Source organism: Ambystoma mexicanum, chromosome 9 (assembly GCF_040938575.1).
Source record: "Ambystoma mexicanum isolate Mex_15411 chromosome 9, UKY_AmexF1_1, whole genome shotgun sequence".
Classification (NCBI taxonomy): domain Eukaryota; kingdom Metazoa; phylum Chordata; class Amphibia; order Caudata; family Ambystomatidae; genus Ambystoma; species Ambystoma mexicanum.
In genome coordinates this window covers 1502996609-1503016513 of record NC_090931.1, presented here as the reverse complement: position 1 = coordinate 1503016513, position 19905 = coordinate 1502996609, and the positions used below count along the sequence as shown (strand labels likewise).

Below are 19905 nucleotides of genomic sequence, written 5' to 3'. Positions count from 1 at the left end.
AGCTTGTAAAATTTGAATGTCCACGAAAGACTTCAGATCTATACTTTCTCTCAATAGTCTTCTATTCCTCTCTAGTAGCTGGCGATTGGTCCTTCACCCCAACCCTTTCTGCTTTCCTTTTTTTCTTCTTTAAGATGTAAAGCCTCACCAAACCATTTTTGGTCGTTTCCCTTTTCTCTTACATTGTTAGTAGTGACAGGGGCAACGCGATCCAACATATCCAGAAAATATCTGTCGAACTCCACCACCAAAAAACTGGGGGAGTCCGATGCAGATGTAGATAACATCAGTGAGGATAAACAAGACTCCAAATCTTAATGACTCATTTTATTAAAATTGCGACTGTATACTTTACAAGTAGGATTACTTTTCTGTTGATAAGTACAAGGCAGCACAAACTCAAAGGAGACAAAGAAAGTGGTCAGACCATATACAAGGTTGAACGACAACTGGACCTAGGGCTATGTTTCTGCTAGACACCCAATCCAATATGTTGCCCAAATTATGCGTGGGTTCTCTCCCATTTGCAATGGTGACTTTATTATTAACAAAAAGTTGCTCGAGTTGAGAGGCTTGGGAATCCAATGGATTAAACAGCCAAATATTAAAATCGCCCAGCACAGTAGAAGCTGCGTTAGGTCTATGCAACGCTGATAGAAGCTCAGCAAAGTCGTCCTGAAAGTATGTTGTTTCATGAGGACGATATAAGAGTACGAGGTTTAAACAGTTATTTTGTGAAGGAGTGCTTTCAAGAAACAGGACTTCTGCGCTCCGGCATACAACAGAAGTTTGAATAACCCCCTACCCAACATTTCCTCAGCCTATATAACGTGTTGTTTATAAGACGCCCACTTATCCCATCCTTGGAGCATAAGGACTGAGACAAGGAAGAGTGACCATACCTCTGTATACTCTTCATGTCCAAAACACCAAAGTGCCACTGGGACAAAGAAGATGCATTCAGAGGCACTCTATTACACTCATAAATGTCCCACAAACAAGGTCAGGTGAAGTCAGGTACTGGGCAAAGATTGTACCACCTGAGAGATAATTTGTTGCAAGGACAAGCATAGGATGAAAGACGCTGAAGAGAAAGCTTCAATTGTCATTGTGAACCTGTAATGTGGAAGCGATAATTCAGAAAGGCAAGGAAACAAAGTAACAGAGTGGCCGTGTGTATATTTACACTTTGGCCAAAGACTCTGTTGAAATAGTATCACTCTCCGAAAGTGAACGGAAGCTGTGCGAGTCTCCAAGTGAGAGCAAATTAGAGAAATGAGAATAATGTGCCACGGGCACACTGGTGTTTATGAACTGTGATCAAAGTTACGGAGTGCCGGGGGCACGATCCGATGAAAGCCAGAGAATGGGCTGAGTAAAAACTGCACATTCTCGGAAGTCTCTGATATGAAGAGTTGTTGAATAAGTTGATGAACTGTAGGGGAAGGGAACCCCTGATGAAACCAGAGCAAGAGAGTCTTGTGAAAATGAAATATGATGAAAGGGAAAGCAAAAGAGAAATCATATGGAGTGTAAACTGTAGAATTCCTAAGAGGCGGTGACAGGAGGGGCTTCTGTGTCTGTGGAGAAAGAAAGCCCTGCCAAGTCTAAAGGAACTTTGTATGCACTATTTGAACCCAAGGAACTTTCTTGGATCCCAAGTAAATCAAGCTTGGGCGAAGGCAGCTGTGGGACAGCTCCAGTGCCATCCTGATATTACTTTGACACACCATTTATTTTGAAACCTGTACACATTACTGTTCTAGAGAAAGTGAGGGCAAGTATAGGTGTCGTAAATCTCCCCCGTCTCACCTGTGATCAGGATCTCCCTTGTTCGGCCGCAGGACTCTTCCTGTGGGTGGTTCGGGTCTTGAATAGGCTCGCCCGAGCCTCGTCAGGGTGCAGAGCGCGTTCAGAGTTCCGGGAAGTTCGTGGTTCCAGGGTGTCCAGGATTAGCGATAAACAAGCAATGTAGGAGGGAAGTCTAGGAACAGGAAAAAAGGCAAGGAAGGAAGTATGAGGATCAAGGAAGCAAATGTAGAGAGCAAACACACGTTGGGTCACTATCGAAGATAGCGTTGAGACGCGCAGACCCGCAGGGGCGTGACCAATTTATAGTACGTGCTACGACGTGAAAGCTAGTGCGCAGCACGGAGCTTGGTACGGCCATGTTCGGAGGAACAAGGAGTACAAGCCCTTTGTGACAATGACATGAGGTCCAGAAGGGGCAATTTCGCCGGGTCATGACAATAGGTTCGACACAGACATCTTTATTATTTTGACCGACAGACATTAGACCACCTTTGACTTAGTTAAATGGTCAAGACTACTCCCATTTCAAATCGGGCCAGTTAGGAAGTCTCCAACCCCATTCCAAGTTAATCAAGGTTTTCAAACTTGATTCCTTGTGTCTGTGTCTATCTCCTGATACCACGCCTACCTCACACCAGTGACGGATGTCTATTAAGCAAAATCACATGCAAATTGTGATTCAATTTCAAAGGTAAAGGAGCATCACATGGGCAAGCAGCATAAGGGATGTTTCGATAGAGCTTCTGGTGGGCTACAGCCCGTCTGCCTTGTTGGAAAACATAGATCTTCTTCTTTAAACTTTATTTTGGTTTTAATTAACAATAAAAGTACAGAACAGAAATAGCACTGAATACACATTTTTTAAAATCTTAACACATACTGATATATTTATAAGACAGAATAAGATTAGTAAAACATGGACCACATTATGAGGGTGGTGGTATCTTGGCGGTGAATCAGCTGAGCTACCACCAAACATATTTATTGTTACTACCACTTGGTCTAGCGGAATAACCGCTGGATTACAAGCGGTGGTATGCAGGTGTTAGTCCCATCTATGGAGTCCATATGACTCCATGGGGATTTTGGCAGAATTACCATCAGCACTACTTCCGCCGGTGCTAATACTGGCAAATTCTGAGCAGAAAAGTGGTGGAATTATCTCCAATATTTTGCTGTGGGTTTTTCCTTCACCTTACCTCCAAACCCATAGTTCAGCGGTGCAGTAATGCAGTGGTAAATCTGTTACCACTGCATTACCCTATTTTCTACCCACCCCGACGAAATCATAATGATGCCCATGGTCCCATGGATAATAGGAGGAGTAATCACAATTCATAAGTGGCTATAAAGCGAAACAACATAAAATTGCAGTATTCAAAATACATTTAAATAGATGAATAATTAAACCAACAATAAAAATAATACCCTAGTTGAGGAACTATTTTCCATGTGTAATACACAATCAATCACACCAATTATTATATTTCATTACTAGAAAACTTCATAGCAATATCAGACCAGGCGTCCTTAGTGGGTCCCGCGAGGAGACCTCGTAATGGGGCGGTAGAGGGATAACGGGGCCAGCATCCCTACCAGCCCCGTTATCCCTCTACCGCATACCTCGTAATGAGGCCCATTAAGTGTAAAGAACTAATGAAATCAACCTAATTGAGGTCGTACAGATGTTTGGGCAGGCCAGCTGTGTTCCAAGACACCAGATTCAGCTCCGGCATAAGGTCCCTCTCTTGTGTTCATTCAACAGAATTGCAAAAAAACTGGCAAGCGGGGAAAGGAATGTCAAACACTGATTCATGTGATGTTGAAGGGTATCAGTTTTGGGTTGGGCAAGGGTTGTTAGTAGCTTCTGCATGGATTAAACCAACTGGGGAGTGATCTCTCCGCTCAATGGGAAGGCCTGCTGGAGGAATAGTGTGGACGACAATTGATCGAAGAGCGTATGCAAATTCCGCATTACGGAAGGTAATTGTGATATAATCTTGGCTACCTTACACTAAAGCATGTAAACACCTAGCTTCAATATGTGTCTCTCACGAATGACAAGCAGTGTTTCTGATGGCGTATCCAGTAGATGTATGCATTGATAAGACTGTCTCTCCCCTCCTGTTTTCCTAATATTGATTTTAGTACGTTAGTCATGTACAATGCTCCTCCTCTATGGTTATTACCAGGCGGTATCAATAAGGATGTATGTCTTTTCTAAACTTGTTACCTAATCTTCCCAGGGCCAATAACCATTCCCCACAACAGTATGAGAAGTATCATCTGAGGCTTTGGGGCCTTTTACCACATAATTTCTAGGTGGAATATGCCCAATGTTTGGGGGTGGATGGCTCTGAATATGTTTTTCAATCACCTGGGAAATGGGATTTGGTTAGCAGGTATTTGATTAGTTGGCATTAAATGGGAAGCTACTGTGATCCTAGCTTGTTCCCTACCCAGAGGTGTATTCATCAAAGTAGTTAGGGTTTTCAGATTTTGCTTGACTCGGCCAAACTCTTTTTTAAATAACCAATAGATTGTCACAAACGTCTAATTTCAGCCAGTAACATAAAGCAATTGGAACAAGCCCACCACTGTGTGCTCAACATGAGGGAACTGGGACTTGATTTTCATTTTGCTCATCATGGTTCAACATCGGAGTGGCAACAGTATTATCTGGGTTAGGGTCCGCTATGCCAGTTCACTGCGCCTTGACCACATTAGTTATTGGATCAAAGTGATTAGACATTTTGATTCCTTCAGAGATAACAAATGAGACTTGCAAGGAGTCTTCCGTCTCTGATTGGCCAGTTGATGGTTGATTATTGGACAGTTGGTCAAGTGAGGGAATTGCTGGACCCTGCCTGGGGCAATGCATCTCAACTGGAAGGACATCATTGCATCCCCCATTTGGTTAGACAGTTTCAGGGTCACAATAGGATTGCAGTCGAAGAATGATGTCATGTGGTGGTAACTTTACATGCTTTAGATTTAGAAAGCAATCATTTTGTTTGCTGTGTTTTCACAGAGTTCTTGAATGTTGTGCCCTTCGTTGCTTCCGACTGCTTATCTGAAAAGGGAGGTCTGATACAGGTGCTCCAGCAGGACCATTAATATTGTCCTCCATCTCATTTATTAACAAGTTTATCTCTGTTAATAGTGCAACCAGGAAGGCCACATTCTTTGATCCGTTGAGAGGTGAAATGTGTGGCGTAGCTTGATGCTTCAACATCCTCTTTGAATTAAAATGTAAAGAGTATCATAAAATATGGAACCAAGTCAGTGCGTTACGCCCGACTGGTTCAGGGGCAGCTTTAGTCTCCCTCTGTAACGTCCCCAAATGATGTTAATTTTTTTAATGAAAGAAGATGCACTCCATAGGCCGATCCCACTCATGTAGAGATGGGACAGATATGATAAAGGGATAGTATTGCAAATCCACAGATGTGTCAAAAGTTAAAAGTCAGTTGTGATTGGTGGAGCAGGACTCAGATCACATTATACATCTGTAGCTGGGTCAAGACCGGAAGAAAAATAGCTTTAGAAAATAAATGGACTTCTGAGTGCTTTCAATGTTAGTTGTCCAATGAGCCTGCATCAAACAAAGTAAAGAGGCGAAGCAGGGGCTGTTTAGAAAACACACAGATTCACAGGCTCTCAGCCGTTCGTATTGTGCAGCGGACTTCCTTGCCCTTGTTCTCTGGCTTCGCTGAGGACTTGATGTCCGGTGTCCTTTGTAACAGGGTGGGTCGGGCCAACAGAACAGCAAAGCAGCAGCACACGATCCTGTGGAGGTGGTGGACCTGCTTACCCTTGTTCTCCGGTTTTGCTCAGGACTTAATATCCAGTGTCTTTTATAGAAGGATGGGCCGGTCCAACAGAACAGAAAAGCAGAAGCACAGGGTCCTGTGGAGGCGGCAGACAGACTTACCCATGTCTCCGGGCTTCGCTATGGGCTCGATATCCAGCGCCTTTTGGAGCAGGGTGAGCAGGGACAACAGAACAGGAAAGCGGCAGTACAGGATGCTGTTGAGGTGGCGGACTGCCACAGACTGCGTTGCCCTTGTACTCGGGCTTCATGAGGGCTCGATATCCAGCCTCAGAATTTCTGGCACCTGCTAAGATATCTCACTGGGAATGGTGCATGAGCCATGCAGGTTAAAAGTAGATTATCGCTGTGGTTGCTTAACCTATGAACTGTTTCTATTTAACATTTTTATAATATGCAACATTCACCCAAAATGTATCCTGGCGCAGAGTGCTTGGACCACAGTCTCTAGTATGGCGCCTTCGATGGCTATAAAGATGTGAGCTCTGAGTGAAGCTTTTCTCACACTCTGTACACTGGTATGGTCGTTCCCCAGAATGGATCTTCTGATGCTTCTGCAGATCTGATCTCCGAGTGAAGCTTTTCACACACTCTGGGCACTTGTATGGCCGCTCCCCAGAATGGATCTTCTGATGCATGTGCAGATTTGAACACTGAGTGAAGCTTTTCTCACACTCTGTACACTGAAAGGGTTTCTCTCCAGTGTGGGATCTCTTATGAGTCATCAAGCTTGATGTAGAATTAAAGTGCTTACCACATTCTGTACACTCATAGGGCTTCACCCCAGTATGTGTCCTTTGATGGATGGTCAGGGCTGAGAAGTCACGGAAGCTTTTCTTGCACTCTGTGCATTCGTAGGGCTTCTCACCTGTATGTATCCGTTGATGCTTGATCAGGTTTGAGGGGAAACAGAAGCTTTTCTTGCACTCTGTGCATTGATAGGGTTTATCTCCAGTATGGCATCTCTGATGCTTGATCAGAACCGAGATACAAGTGAAGCTTTTCACACACTCTGAACACTGGTATGGTCTCCCCCCAGTATGGATCTTCTGATGCAGGTGCAAATATGAGCTCCGAGTAAAATTTCTCTCACACTCTGAACACTGGTATGGTCGCTCCACAGAATGGATCTTCTGATGCAGGTGCAGATGTGATCTGTGAGTGAAGCTTTTCTCACACTGTGTACACTGGTATGGTCGCTCCCCGGTATGGATCTTCTGATGCAGGTGCAGATGTGAGCTCTGAGTGAAGCTTTTCTCACACTCTGTACACTGGTAGGGTCGCTCGCCAGTATGGATCTTCTGATGCTTCTGCAGATTTGATATTTGAGTGAAGCTTTTCACACACTCAGAGCACTGGTAGGGCCGCTCCCCAGTATGGATCTTCTGATGCCGGTATAGGTGTGACTTATCAGTGAAGCTTTTCTCACACTCTGTACACTGGTAAGGTCGCACCCCAGTATGGATCCTCTGATGCTGTTTCAGATTTGATCTCTGAGTGAAGCTTTTCTCACACTCTGAGCACTGATAGGGTCGCTCCCCAGTATGGATCCTCTGATGCTTCTGCAGACATGAGCTGTTAGTGTAGCTTTTCTCACACTCTGTACACTTGTATGGTAGCTCCCCAGAATGGATCTTCTGATGATTCTGCAGATTTGATCTCCGAGTGAAGCTTTTCTCACATTCTGAGCACTGGTAGGGTTGCGCCCCAGTATGGTTCCTCTGATGCTTCTGCAGACATGAGCTGTTAGCGTAGCTTTTCTCACACTTTGTACACTGGTATGGTCGCTCCCCAGTGTGGACATTCTGATGCTGCTGCAGATATGAACTCCGAGTGAAGCTCTTATCACACTCTGAGCACTGGTAGGGCCGCTCCCCAGTATGGATCCACTGATGCTGCTGCAGATTTGAGCCCTTAGTGAAGCTCTTCTTACACTCCAAACACTTGAAAGGTCTTTCCCCTTTGTGGGCTCTCTGATGTATTCTCAGGTGCTCATCATATTTCATGCTCTCGTAGGACTTCTCCCCAGCATGCATCCTTTGATGACTGCTTGTTCTCTGTTGAAAGAAGCAGAGGGACACTTTATTATTTTATGTCATTGTACAGCCTGAAATAGAACAGATCTAGCACAGAGCTGTTAATCCTCCACTCACAATCTCCCTGGGTGATCATGTGAGAAGCCACGCTTGTGAGCCTACACCAATCAGGAGACAGACATGGACAAAATGTGCTTGTTGAGAGAATCCTACACAGACTTACATGTACGACATTGAGTACAAATCTAGACCAATTTGCCCCCCCATACATGAATACATGAGATCTGGGCATGAATTTCACTTTCACTGTTTGATGCAGTATTTGTCTAAAACAGGAAATTCATTGGGGAAATAGAATTATCAATGAGTAGCTCGAATTTATGATGCCCGTAGGTACCCCGAGATGGAATAAACACCATGGCTGATAGCTGCCCAACCATAATGTTATGATGTCTGTGGCCCGTGTCGTTTCACACTCCATGTGCTGTCCCCAGGGACCAGCAGTGCAGGGAGGGAGGCATGAGGGAAATATATACAACAGCAAAAATAATATTAACCAGCCCTCAATGAGAAACATGTGCACCACTGTAAAGACTGGAGGGGGGTATCTGTACTCCTGCCCTCTATATGGCAGAGTAGAAGCACAGAGCACCCCAGCCAAGATTCTCTATTTGGTAAACGTGGACGAGCAATCGAGGCTTAAGCTCTCAGGAGGTGATGCAGGCTGGTTCTTAAGTACAGTGTAGTCCCCAAGCCCCGCAAAGGAATGTCCACACACTGTGTTAGTGATAACACAGTTATTTATATAAATAAGGCTTTGATAATGTACACATACAATAACACACTTTGTGCTCAGGCAATTCTAAAATGATAAATATATACAGCATGGTACCACAATTACTTAATTGATTCCATTAAAATGCATTAACTGTAGACAGTTTCAAAGGGCATACAAATCAATAGCAACAGGTATCAGCCATAGGTTTGTTTGTTTGTTTTATTAATTTATAAAGCGCACCACACCATAAGGTACCTGGGCGCTTTACAAGACAGCTTTGATGCAAAAAATGGATACATACATATAATCATAGCAAGTGTAGGTTAAAAGATAGACAGGTCAGCAAGTTAGCAGAAGAGCATTTACAGATAATTTTTACAAATGTCAGGCATGTAAAGAGATGTATACTGATGTATGGAACAAGTGCATTGCCAGGAAAGAGCGATTAGGTCTTCAGTGTACTCTAAACACTCGGAGGTACAATGTCGTCCTGAACCTTTGGAAGGTCTGATCAGTGCACAAATGAAGGGGGAGAGCATTCCATGCTTGGGCAGCCTGAACCGGGAAGCTATTGCCGCCAACTCTTTCCAAGTTGAACCGTGGAACTGTAATGCAAAAGGAGTTGGTACACCTCATAGGTCGCGATGAGGTTTTCTTAGTGATTTCCTCTCTTAAGTACTGTGGAGCCGCATTGTTAAGGCATTTATGAATAATGGACACTATTTTAAAATGAATCCTGCCCTTGATGGAAAGCCATTTGTACTTCCTTTTAGTTTCTGAGATATGTTCTCTCCTTGGGATACAGAAGGCTTTTCTGAGAGCATTATTTTGTAGTATTTGTAGTTTGTTTAAGATGTGTTTCTTTGCTCCTGCATAAAGGACGTTGCAATAATCAAGTTTAGACAAGACTAAAGCTCTCGCTAGTGTGATGCAGCTATTTGTCAAAAGGTATGGTTTGCAAGCATGTATTAATTTACACGTGTACGAGGTTGCAGAGGCTGTTGCATTAACCTGTTTGCGCAAGTTCAAAGTTGAGTCAAGTTAAAAGCCTAATGTTTTAGTCTCCTTGGCGACATTGATGGTGATGCCATCTATGTTAAAAGAAGCGTATTGGGCATCAAGTTTATTAAGGTGCGTGGGGGCACCTAGGATCAGGATCTCAGTCTTTACATCATTCAGGCAGAGGCTGTGGACTGCCATACATGCCTGAATGAGGAGATAGATTTTGTTCAGTAAGGCAAGCTCTGAGTGATAGTTGCCCGAGAGAGGAATAAGTAGCTGGATGTCATCTGCGTAGTTCATGTAGATGACACCGAAATGATCCAGTTTGTCAAAGAGAGGCTTTGTAAATACATTATACATTGCTGGAGAGACGCATGAGCCTTGCGGCACTCCGCATGTAATGGGGGATAGGTCAGCAGCAGCCGAAGGAGAGAAGAATCATCGATCTGTTGCTAATAAAAGATTTGATCCAGCCTGCGGCCTCTTGCGAGAAGTTAGCCGCAGATGAAAGGTGTTCACAGAGGATATTGTGGTCCACCAAATCAAAGGCGGCTGAAAGGTCTAATAGGAGAAGCACATTGTCTATTATCTTTCAGTTGGTCTATTTGCATTTTCAAATCGATCAAAGCAGTTACAGTCCCTTGGAATGGCCTAAAGCTAGATTGTCTAAGCCCTAGGAGATTGTTAGTCTCAAGATATCGCGGATCTGAAGGTATGCAGCTTTGTCAATTATTTTAAGTAGAAAGTGGACGGTCGTTATCGGCCTATAATTGGTTGGGATGGTTGGGTCTAATGTCGCTTTCTTGAGTAGGGGCAGAACCCATGCATCCTTAAGGTTTGTGGGAACATTACAAGTCCTAAATGAGGCATTTATTTGTTTGGTAACAAATGGGGCAAGGTCTCTAGCAGCTTCTTTAATTATTTGGGCCGGGCACAAGTCACCTTGGCACCTTGTTGGTTTGAGGTATGCTTTGACCTTTTCGACCTCGAAGGAGGTAACTTGGGTAAATTTGAATTCCTGAAGTGCACTGAGTGTAGGGTTCTTTTGGGGTCTGCGAGGTCTCTGAATAAGAGACATTAAGCCTTTTGGCTGCTATTTTATTTTGGAGAGTGAGCATTTTGTTGGATAGAGCATTTTGGATATCCGTGCACCATTCTTTGTTTTTTGGGCACGAATCATCAGGGGTTATGGGTGATTCCATTTCCCTCAGGATTACGAAAATGTCCTTTGTACTGCAGCTGGCCTTGTGAATCCTTTCATTATAGGTTTCTCGTTTGGTTTGGATAATCAGCTTTATATTTCGAGGATATTTAATTCACATTGTCTTTATTTTCTTTTGATGGCAGGTATTTCCATTTGGCTTCCATTTTTCTTTTTTCTTTTTTTCTTACCTTAAAGCTTTCAGCTGTGGGGTAAACCAAGTGTTGAGGTGTGCTTTAGGTTTACTTTTTCGTAATTTAAGTGGGGCAATAGAATATAAAGCTTGGGTCATTGTGGTGTTAGACAAATTGACTAGATCCGCTGTGTCTTGAGATTTGGAAGTGTTTAAGGTAGGGAGCAGGATAGGTATAAACTTGTCAGTCATGACATTTTGTTTGTTTCTAGTAAGGAGGGGTGGAGCTATTGTATTAGGTTTGTTGGCTAGTCGATTGGCACGGGTAGTAAAGAAAATTAGAAAGTGGTCCGTCCAAGTCTGGGGTTCGATGGCTGTGATTAAGGTTTCACAATTGAGGTCAGCAACCCAATCTAGTGTTTTCCCTTTCTCATGGGTAGGTTGGACGACTCTTTGTGCAAAGTCTAATTCAGTTAGCGAGTCAGCGAGTACCTTGGCTGTGTGGTCGTTAGGGTCCTGGTAGCCCAAATTAAAATCACCTAGCAATAATATTTGTGAAGTGGGTTTGGTGTTGGCAGAAAGTATGGGGATGAGATCTTCCTCAAAGGACCCAATGGCACCAGGAGGTCTTTAAATTAGGTGCATGGTAAGGGTGCTGGTTTTAGAGGTGGCTAGTTTAACTGTGAGAAGTTCACATGATTTGACCGTAAGGGCGCTGGTTACTCTGAGCGCTAAGCTTGACTTAGCGATGAAGGCGACACCACCTCCTTTTGTCATTTCTCTATCCGCTCTTACAATATTGTAGGAGTCGGGAATGGCCAGTAGGAGAGATGGTCCTGCTGCAGCATGGAGCCAGATCTCGGAGATAGCTAGGAAGTCAGGTTCTCCCTTATTGATAATGTCAGCTATATTTGTAGCATGCGCAATAAAAGATCTAGCGTTTATTAGAGCGCCTTTGATATAGGGGTTAGTGGACTGGGATGAAGTTGTGGAGTCCTTCTAGGTTTGTATTAGGTTTTTTGGGGTGTGAGGTGTTCGGTGTTGATTGAGATGGTCGTGATGGCAAGCTAGTATTAGGTGTTGATTTGTTGGGGTGAGGTGATGTGCACGGTTTCTCTTGGGGTATATTAGGTAAGAATGAATGTCTAGTAAGTTTAGAGCCTAGTCTTTCATTTCTGAGAACACTGCGACAGGGCTAATTCGCTGTAGGTTTAGTTCCGAATAACTTAGTCCATTGGCCAGGGGTAGGAGTGTCTATTAAGTTGGTAGGCCTGGTTAGGTTAATGTTATGGCTTCTGGAGCTTCGTTTTAAGCCCGGAAGAAATAAGGTTGGTATAACATGTGAATCGGGTGAGCTATATTTCAATGGCGGGAGAATTTTGGTAGGTTTGATCTCAGTGGGCGAGGATGGAGTCATTTTAAATTTGAGAGCATCAGCTCTGGCTGAACGTAATTGATCTCTAGGGCAAAGAGGAGGCTAGCTATAGATAGGAGCCAGGAACTAGCTGAACGGGGGTTAATAGCATACATGCTAAGTTATATACTAACACATGTAAGCCACATATAAGCCACAGTTAGATTTCTGGGGATCGGACGGATCACTGATCACGTGGTAGTCTTGGTGAAGGGTGTAGATATATGCATCTTGTTAAGATTGCAGTAGGTCATCGTTAGTACTAAAGTAGGCTAAGGAAGAGATATAGGGCCTCATTAGGACCCTGGCGGTATGGGGTTAACGTCGCCGGTAGAGCTGCCGGCGCCATTAAACCCATACCGCCTCATTACGAGGGCCGCTCGCGGGACCCGCTCTGGATGCCTGGTTTTACCAGACGTCCTTAGTGGGTCCCGCGAGCAGCCCAGCATGCTAACAACGGGCCCGTCATTAACGGGCCCATTGTTAGCATGCTCCCCATTCCCATTGAGCCCTATGGGGGCTCGAATGGGAATGGGGATGTACCAGGTCCGGGTTCCCTGGATGGGGAAATACTGGGCCCTCCAAGGTCGGAATGGCCCGGTATTTCCCCGTTCAGCGAACCCGGACCCGGACCGAGTTTGGAGGCAGCCATATTAAGGGCATGGCTACCTCCAAACTCGTAATGAGGACCATAGTGTGAAAGATATGGAGCTATGCAATCCATTTGCAGCCGGATAGGCTATTACATATACATGCAGTTACAATAATAATTGCTACAGTCTGAGAGGCAAGTGTGTATAAATGCAGAGTACTTTCACTGCAGGAAGCTGGATGTTGATCGACTGAGTGGAAGCAGTCACAATATACTTAGTACAGGGCAATGCGCCTCGGGAGCAAGACAATAGGCTTGGAGTATTGGCGTGGCATTGGGCACAGATGTGGTTATCGTTTAAATTATTAGAGTCATGGAACACTAAGCGAGAGGCAATGCAATATGCTGTTATCCGAGATGAACTAGATGTAGGACAGTGCAGGATATTGGCATATCAAAAGCTAATAGTAGCACAGTTTAAGTGATTTCAGATACGGTCCAGGGGTCAGGCGGCGATGCCACACACGGGCAGCAAATAGCCTGATGTCACGATACAGTATATAAGTCAGGCAGTAGGCTAGAAGACCCTCACACAGGCAGCAAATGGACAAGGTGTGGCACCGTACAAAATATTAGCAAGGCAATAGGGTAACCGAGGCACTGTTGACTTAATAACATCACAGTACTCTAAATGGGGTACAGATCAATGCAATTCAGACATAATGGTCGAGTTTTTAACAGTTGTACCTATTTCAGTAGGTGTTCGGATCGTCTGAGTGGTAGAAATGGGACATAGTATGGAGCAGGAAAGCAGGATGTGAGTGTGTGAAAAAGCTGTGTTAGACACTGGAAAGGCGGCAGGTCTGAATCACAACTGCACACTATGGCATAATGTGGTTCCTTTGCACATTAGACTATGCATATTAGATAATATTCATTAGGACAGTGCATAGAATGATGTGATGTAGACACGTTAGGGTAGGTGTTATCTGTTATGCAGTTGGCTAGGCAGGATTAGCAAGGCAATTTATAGCATGTATTACAGCGACGGATAGGTCGCCATATTGGACAAAACAGAAAAGCGTTGCTAGTCAGCATGGATTGGAACAGTATGAAACATTAGTATGCAGTATTTGTCTGGTTGTCTGAACTGGTTACTCAGATGCCTACTATTTTGCGCTGTACGTACTCCCACATGATTATGTGAAGTACAATACAATCCACAGTATATGCCTGCTGTCGCTGTAGACTCTGCCTCTTATGCCACCATATACCATAGGCAGCATCTCGCTTGATTATCTATGCCTACACATGTTTTGTGTTCACTGCTGTACCAGCACGCATCAATTCTCGTCACTGCACGTCTCCCTTGTAAGTGAAATGCCCCGTTCTCAGTAATGATAGCCATGCATGCCGTCCTGTTATTGAGCCTCCCCTTACAGCACGACTGCACCCCCTATCCACTAGGCGGTATCCTCTTCTAGATTAACCTTAGCCGTCCATGATAGCAGACGTACTTATCGTCTCAGCATCCGGCTGTGCCGTAATGTTGATGCACATTCTGCGCCACTCAATGCTGTACCTTTTTGGCTCCACATCTAGCATTTCTGCATTTAGTCGCCCCATTAATACTGATGCATGCATTGCCTTGATCTAACTGCAACATTAATGTGGAGCTATGTATTGCCTTTGAATACCACTGTCCCCAATTGCTCCCAATATATTGTGTGCAGCAAACCCGTCATTTGCCAATAGCCTTTGAATGCCGTAAACCTCCAGAGCCACTGCTATGACAGGTCTAACAAGGCCCACACTATCGCTGCTGTTCCCATTACTACAATTGCTAGCCCATCCTAACAGCTGCCAGCTGAAACGTCCACACACCAGTCTTGGTATGGACCTTTCCAAAGGAAAGGATGTGCCCTGCACAGCAGGTGCCTATATACAGATAGGAATAGGCCTATCTCGCCTACGGTGTGACCGTCACCACCCTATACCCTGTCCCACTCTTTTCCTTAATACAGTGACACCCTTCCCCAACCCTCTCATTCTACCCAATAGCCCCCTTGTATAAACAATACTGCAAGACCATACCATTACTCTACTGCCTACCCACTAACTAATCTTCCACCTGACAGGCTGACAAGATCATATCGCCTATCTGCACGGACAGCCCAGAGATACGCCCCTACTTCAGTAGTCCACCCACCTCTGGCTCACCCCATTCAGAAAATTGCGTCACGTGACTTACAAACTACTACCCCACCTCCAGCTTCATGTCCTATTGTAGGACACCTACGAAGATTTAGACTATCCTCACGCTCCCATTGACGGATCAAAGAGGCACAAACATTAGTCAACCTCAATCAACAAAAGTCCAAGGCGCACAGCAATCCTAGTACTGCGCCTGCCCGGCATCTCAACAACAATCTAGCTATCCCTGATGAACCCTCCAGCCCTACCCCTATCCAACCAATGTCTTACCTATTAGACAACTCAAAACCCCTCTCAGATGCTAACCCACGTGCGAAGGTCCCAGCCAACGATAATGAGACCCTACTAAAAGGTGCACTCATTAACGCCAGATCTATCACTGCATATGCACTGGATATATAACAAACACAACTCTTTATCTAACCAATAATCTGTTTTCTTATGTCTACTAAAATATGTGATGAATACTGTACTTGTAACTAAGAGACCTCTCGGTCACATGTAACCTTGCTTACTGAAAATTCTTTGAAAACTCCTATAACAAGCGTCACGATGCCCCAGGTTGTAGGTGCGCTTTACAAATGCAAATAAATAAATATAGCAGATGTCATCAAAACTAACAACCTTGATTTCATAGCAGTCACCGAAATGTGGCTCCAGGCTACCTCTGGTCCTCATCTCTCCCTCGCCATTCCGGAGGGATACTCCATCTACAGGAAGGATAGAACTACCTCTAAAGGAGGCGGAGTAGCCTTATTAACCCTGGAAGCCCTGAATATAAGAATCTCTACTGAACACCCCCTCACCGGAGGTGAAATCAACACACTAAAAATCTCCCTCACTCATACTTGCACCCTCATAGTACATGTTATCTATAGACCCCCAGGCGCCATCCCCACATTTGAAGATGATATTACATCTCTTTTGGCACATAACATGAAACCCCACTCGAAAGTCATCATCCTGGGCGATTTCAACTTAGGCTTCAACGACCCTCTGGATATCCATGCTGACCTACTGGCTAACTCTATGAAAGCCCAATGCTTTACACAAAGAGTCTGCTCGCCCACCCATGAAAAAAGATGTATCTTAGACTGGATAACTGACACCAACTGTATCACCGACATCCTCTCTAACAACCCTACGCCTTGGTCTGATTATAATACTATAATCTTCACCACCACCATTATCACGAAAACAACCAAACCTCCTATCATAGCACCTTCAGCATCATCTAGAAATATGAAAAATATAAACAGGGACAATATGATACCAGTCCTAACGCCTCTACTAGACCCATTGCATATTGATAATGACCCCTCAATACTGGTCAACAATTACAATAAAGTCATGTCATCAGCCATTGAAGTAGTCGCCAACTCAGGCTAACAAAGTACTCTTCCAGACACTAGCTAACAACTATAAAATGGAAATCATCTAAGCAAAGAGTGAAGTATTCAACCAAAGAATCTCCAACGCCCAATCTAACTCTAGAACTGGAATCTCCAGCACCCACCCCAGACCATACCATCAAAAACAAACAATGGTGCTCCAATATCCAAAATGCCTTAGCAGCCAAAGTCTCTCTATTACAACAAATATTTGCCCTAAAAAACTTAAACTCAACCTCAATCCCTCGCTCCCAATTACACCACCTCCATCAGAATTCCTCAAGGATAACAAATTTGCCTTCTTGCCACTATCCCTCTCTGACACCATTAACATTATCAAAGGGTTAAAACCATCTAGATGCAAGGGTGACATCTGCCCTGCAACCTTTGTAAAAGAATGTGCGTCCAAACTTGCACCGTTTATCACTATCCTAATCAATAGCTAATTTGCCACTAACACTATCACGTTGGACTTAAAAACGGCCTGGGTTTTCCCACTACTCAAAAAACCCACATTAGACCCAAACATCCCCACTAATTTCCATCCTATCACCACAGTACCTTTGTTACTAAAAATTCTGGACGGTGCAGACTACCTGCAGATCCAAACATTTCTGGAATGTAACAATCTCCTGTAACAATCAGGCTTTAGACCAGGTCATGGAACGGAAACTGCTCTACTAGGCTTCTCTCCAGAGGCCATCAAGTGGATAAAATCCTTTCTCTCAAACCGAACCATGATGGTCTTCTCTGACACCTCAGCAGCCCCCCCCCCATTGCGGTGACCTGCGGCATACCACAAGGTTCCTGTGTGTCGCTGACACTCTACAATGCATTCACTCAACTTCTATTTGATAAGTTATACAAAATAGGTATCACATATACAAACTATGCAGATGATACACAAATACTCATCCTAAAGCGCATTTGAACACTTGGTTCACCCCAGAACTGAAAATCTTACGCGCTGAAAAACAAAAATTAGAATGTACATGGAAACTTCTCCCTTCCATTGAGAATAAAACTAACCTAATTAACCTATCGGCAAAATACAAGAAGGAAATACTTTGAACCAAACGTGACGCATAGAATAACAGAATAAACCAGCTAGCTCTAGTACAAAGGAGCTATTTGTGATCTTCAAAGAAATGGAGACGCCTGTTACCCCAATAGACCCGTGCATTAAAGATAAACTTTGGTGTACAAACATTCAAAACGCTCTCAACAACAAAATAGCCACTCTGCAAATGAAAATTGCTGAAAAGCGCTTAAACCTACAAAACTCGGATAACCTCCAAAATACTGAGAACAACCACCTCAATACTAAGATTACGGTCAAACCTACCCATGGCTTTACATTTTCCAAAGTCTCAGCCCTGGAGGTACAAAACATTATTGTGTCCCTTAAACCATCTAGATGCCAAGGTGACAATTGCCTAGCGCAAATAATCAAAGACGCTGCAAGAGACCTGGCACCATTCATATCTAAACTTATCAATGCATCATTCAACTCAGGTATAGTACCCAATAATTTAAAGGAATCATGGGTGCTACCGCTCCTCAAAAAACAATCACTGGACCCCACCATCCTCACGAATTACAGGCCTATCCCCACAGTCTCATTTTTACTGAAGATACTGGACAGGGTAGTTTATCTACAGATCCAAGAATACCTGGAAATGAACCACCTCTTAGGGACTCGCCAATCTGGATTTCGATCTCAACACGAGACAGAAACGGCACTGATCGATCTGAAAACACAGACAGATGATCTTAAGGACAATGGTAAAATTGCCTTATTACTACTTCTGGATATATCCGCGGCGTTCCATCTAGTCGACCATAAAATACTATGTAACCACCTCGAATCAGCGGCTCATTTCTCACAAAATGCCATCACATGGATACAATCCTTTCTCAATAACAGGACTATGAGAGTCTTCTCGCCCTCAGCAGCAGCTGAGCCTATTCATATCACATGTGGAGTCCCCCAAGGCCCCTGTGTATCACCCACCATGTACAACATTTTCACGAAGCCTCTTTTCAGCAAACTGGACTGTTTGGGTGTCGCCTACAGTAATTATGCAGATGACACCCAGATCCTCCTTCCGCTAATGGTTATTTATGACAATGAGGTACTATTAGTGAACAAAATGTATCTAATCATTCAGGCATGGGTGGCCATTCATGGCCTCTGCCTAAATGACGATAAAACTGAGTTGCTGATTGTGGGCTCCACAGCTAACTTAAACAAACTGAACAAAGACTATGCCTCTTTTAATATCGATGGGAATAAGATCCCTGTGGCCAAAGAAGTAAAAACATTAGGTTTTTATCTCCACGCCTCTCTGAACTTACCCAAACAAGTGAACGCTACGGCATCAGCTATTGCCTACACAGGTAAACTGATTAGGGCATGCAAACATCTGCTCTCTAAGGAGAGTTGCATCACGCTTGCTAGAGCCTTAAGATTATCCAAGTTGGATTATTGTAATGGACTCTACTTGGGTGCAAGTAAATATGTGCTCAACAAATTACAAATCTTGCAAAACAACGCCCTCAGGTCAGCGTTGAACATCTCAAGGAGAGATCATATATCTGAAACCAGAAGACAGTATAAATGGCTCTCAATCAAGGATACGATCCAACTTAAAACTATGTCCCTCAAGCATATATCTCTGAACCAAGCAGCCCTGTTGTACTTAACAGAAAAGTTTAACCTTAGCCCCTCCACCAGAACTACTAGATCATCCAACTCCAGTGGATTAATAGTCGCCAGGTACAAACGTCATAAGTGTGGAGGGACTAGCTTCCCAGTCATGGCAGTGTAGCTATGGAACGCGCTCCCTCTCTCCCTGAAAATGACCAAATAATTCTCTGACTTCAGAAGCAACGCCATCAAATGATTAACTGAGAAGGACTAACTTTAAAAGACAACTGCAGCTCTACTACTGTACTGCACCTCTTATTGAGAACTTTGGACTGCACACATTACTGTACATAGCTTGTATTTTAACCCTTTATTGTTATTACCATGTACCCAATGTAATACTATATTATTTGACTACTGTATTCTTTGACTACTGTATTCTTTGACTACTGTATATTTGTAACTTCTGTAACCTGTAACATTTGTAACCGTTTCCAATGCTCCGAGATACTTATGGGTTAAGGTGCGCAATAGAAATAAATAAAACAAACAAACAAACAAACAAACAAACAATTACTGGATGTTATGACACTGATGCAAAAAACTTAAAATGAAATATACCTCGCCATCCAGGCCTGGATTGCTCTCAATGAATTGTGTCTTAATGATGATAAAACCGAGCTGATAATAATTGGAACTAAAACTAACCGAAGCAATCTTCCAGAAGAGTATAAATTATTCAACTTTGATGGCAACTCCATTATGGTTGCCAAAGAAATAAAAACCCTTGGGGTCTACATTGACTCCGCCCTCACCTTGAATAGACAGGTTAACAACATAGCATCCTCAG

The 19905-nt window shown here is 43.7% G+C and overlaps 1 protein-coding gene across 2 annotated transcripts in view; it reads right to left on the bottom strand.

Moving 5' to 3' along the window:
- Positions 1 to 350: 350 nt before the first annotated feature.
- Positions 351 to 19905, bottom strand: part of LOC138489336 (zinc finger protein 420-like) — a 216593-nt gene continuing 197038 nt past the window's right edge. For both annotated transcript variants that reach the window (XM_069617050.1, XM_069617049.1), the window contains exon 2: positions 351 to 7701. In XM_069617050.1, coding sequence (XP_069473151.1) covers positions 6019 to 7680 — 1662 coding nt within the window. In that variant the 5' untranslated portion in view covers positions 7681 to 7701 and the 3' untranslated portion in view covers positions 351 to 6018. The remainder of the gene's footprint in view (positions 7702 to 19905) is intronic.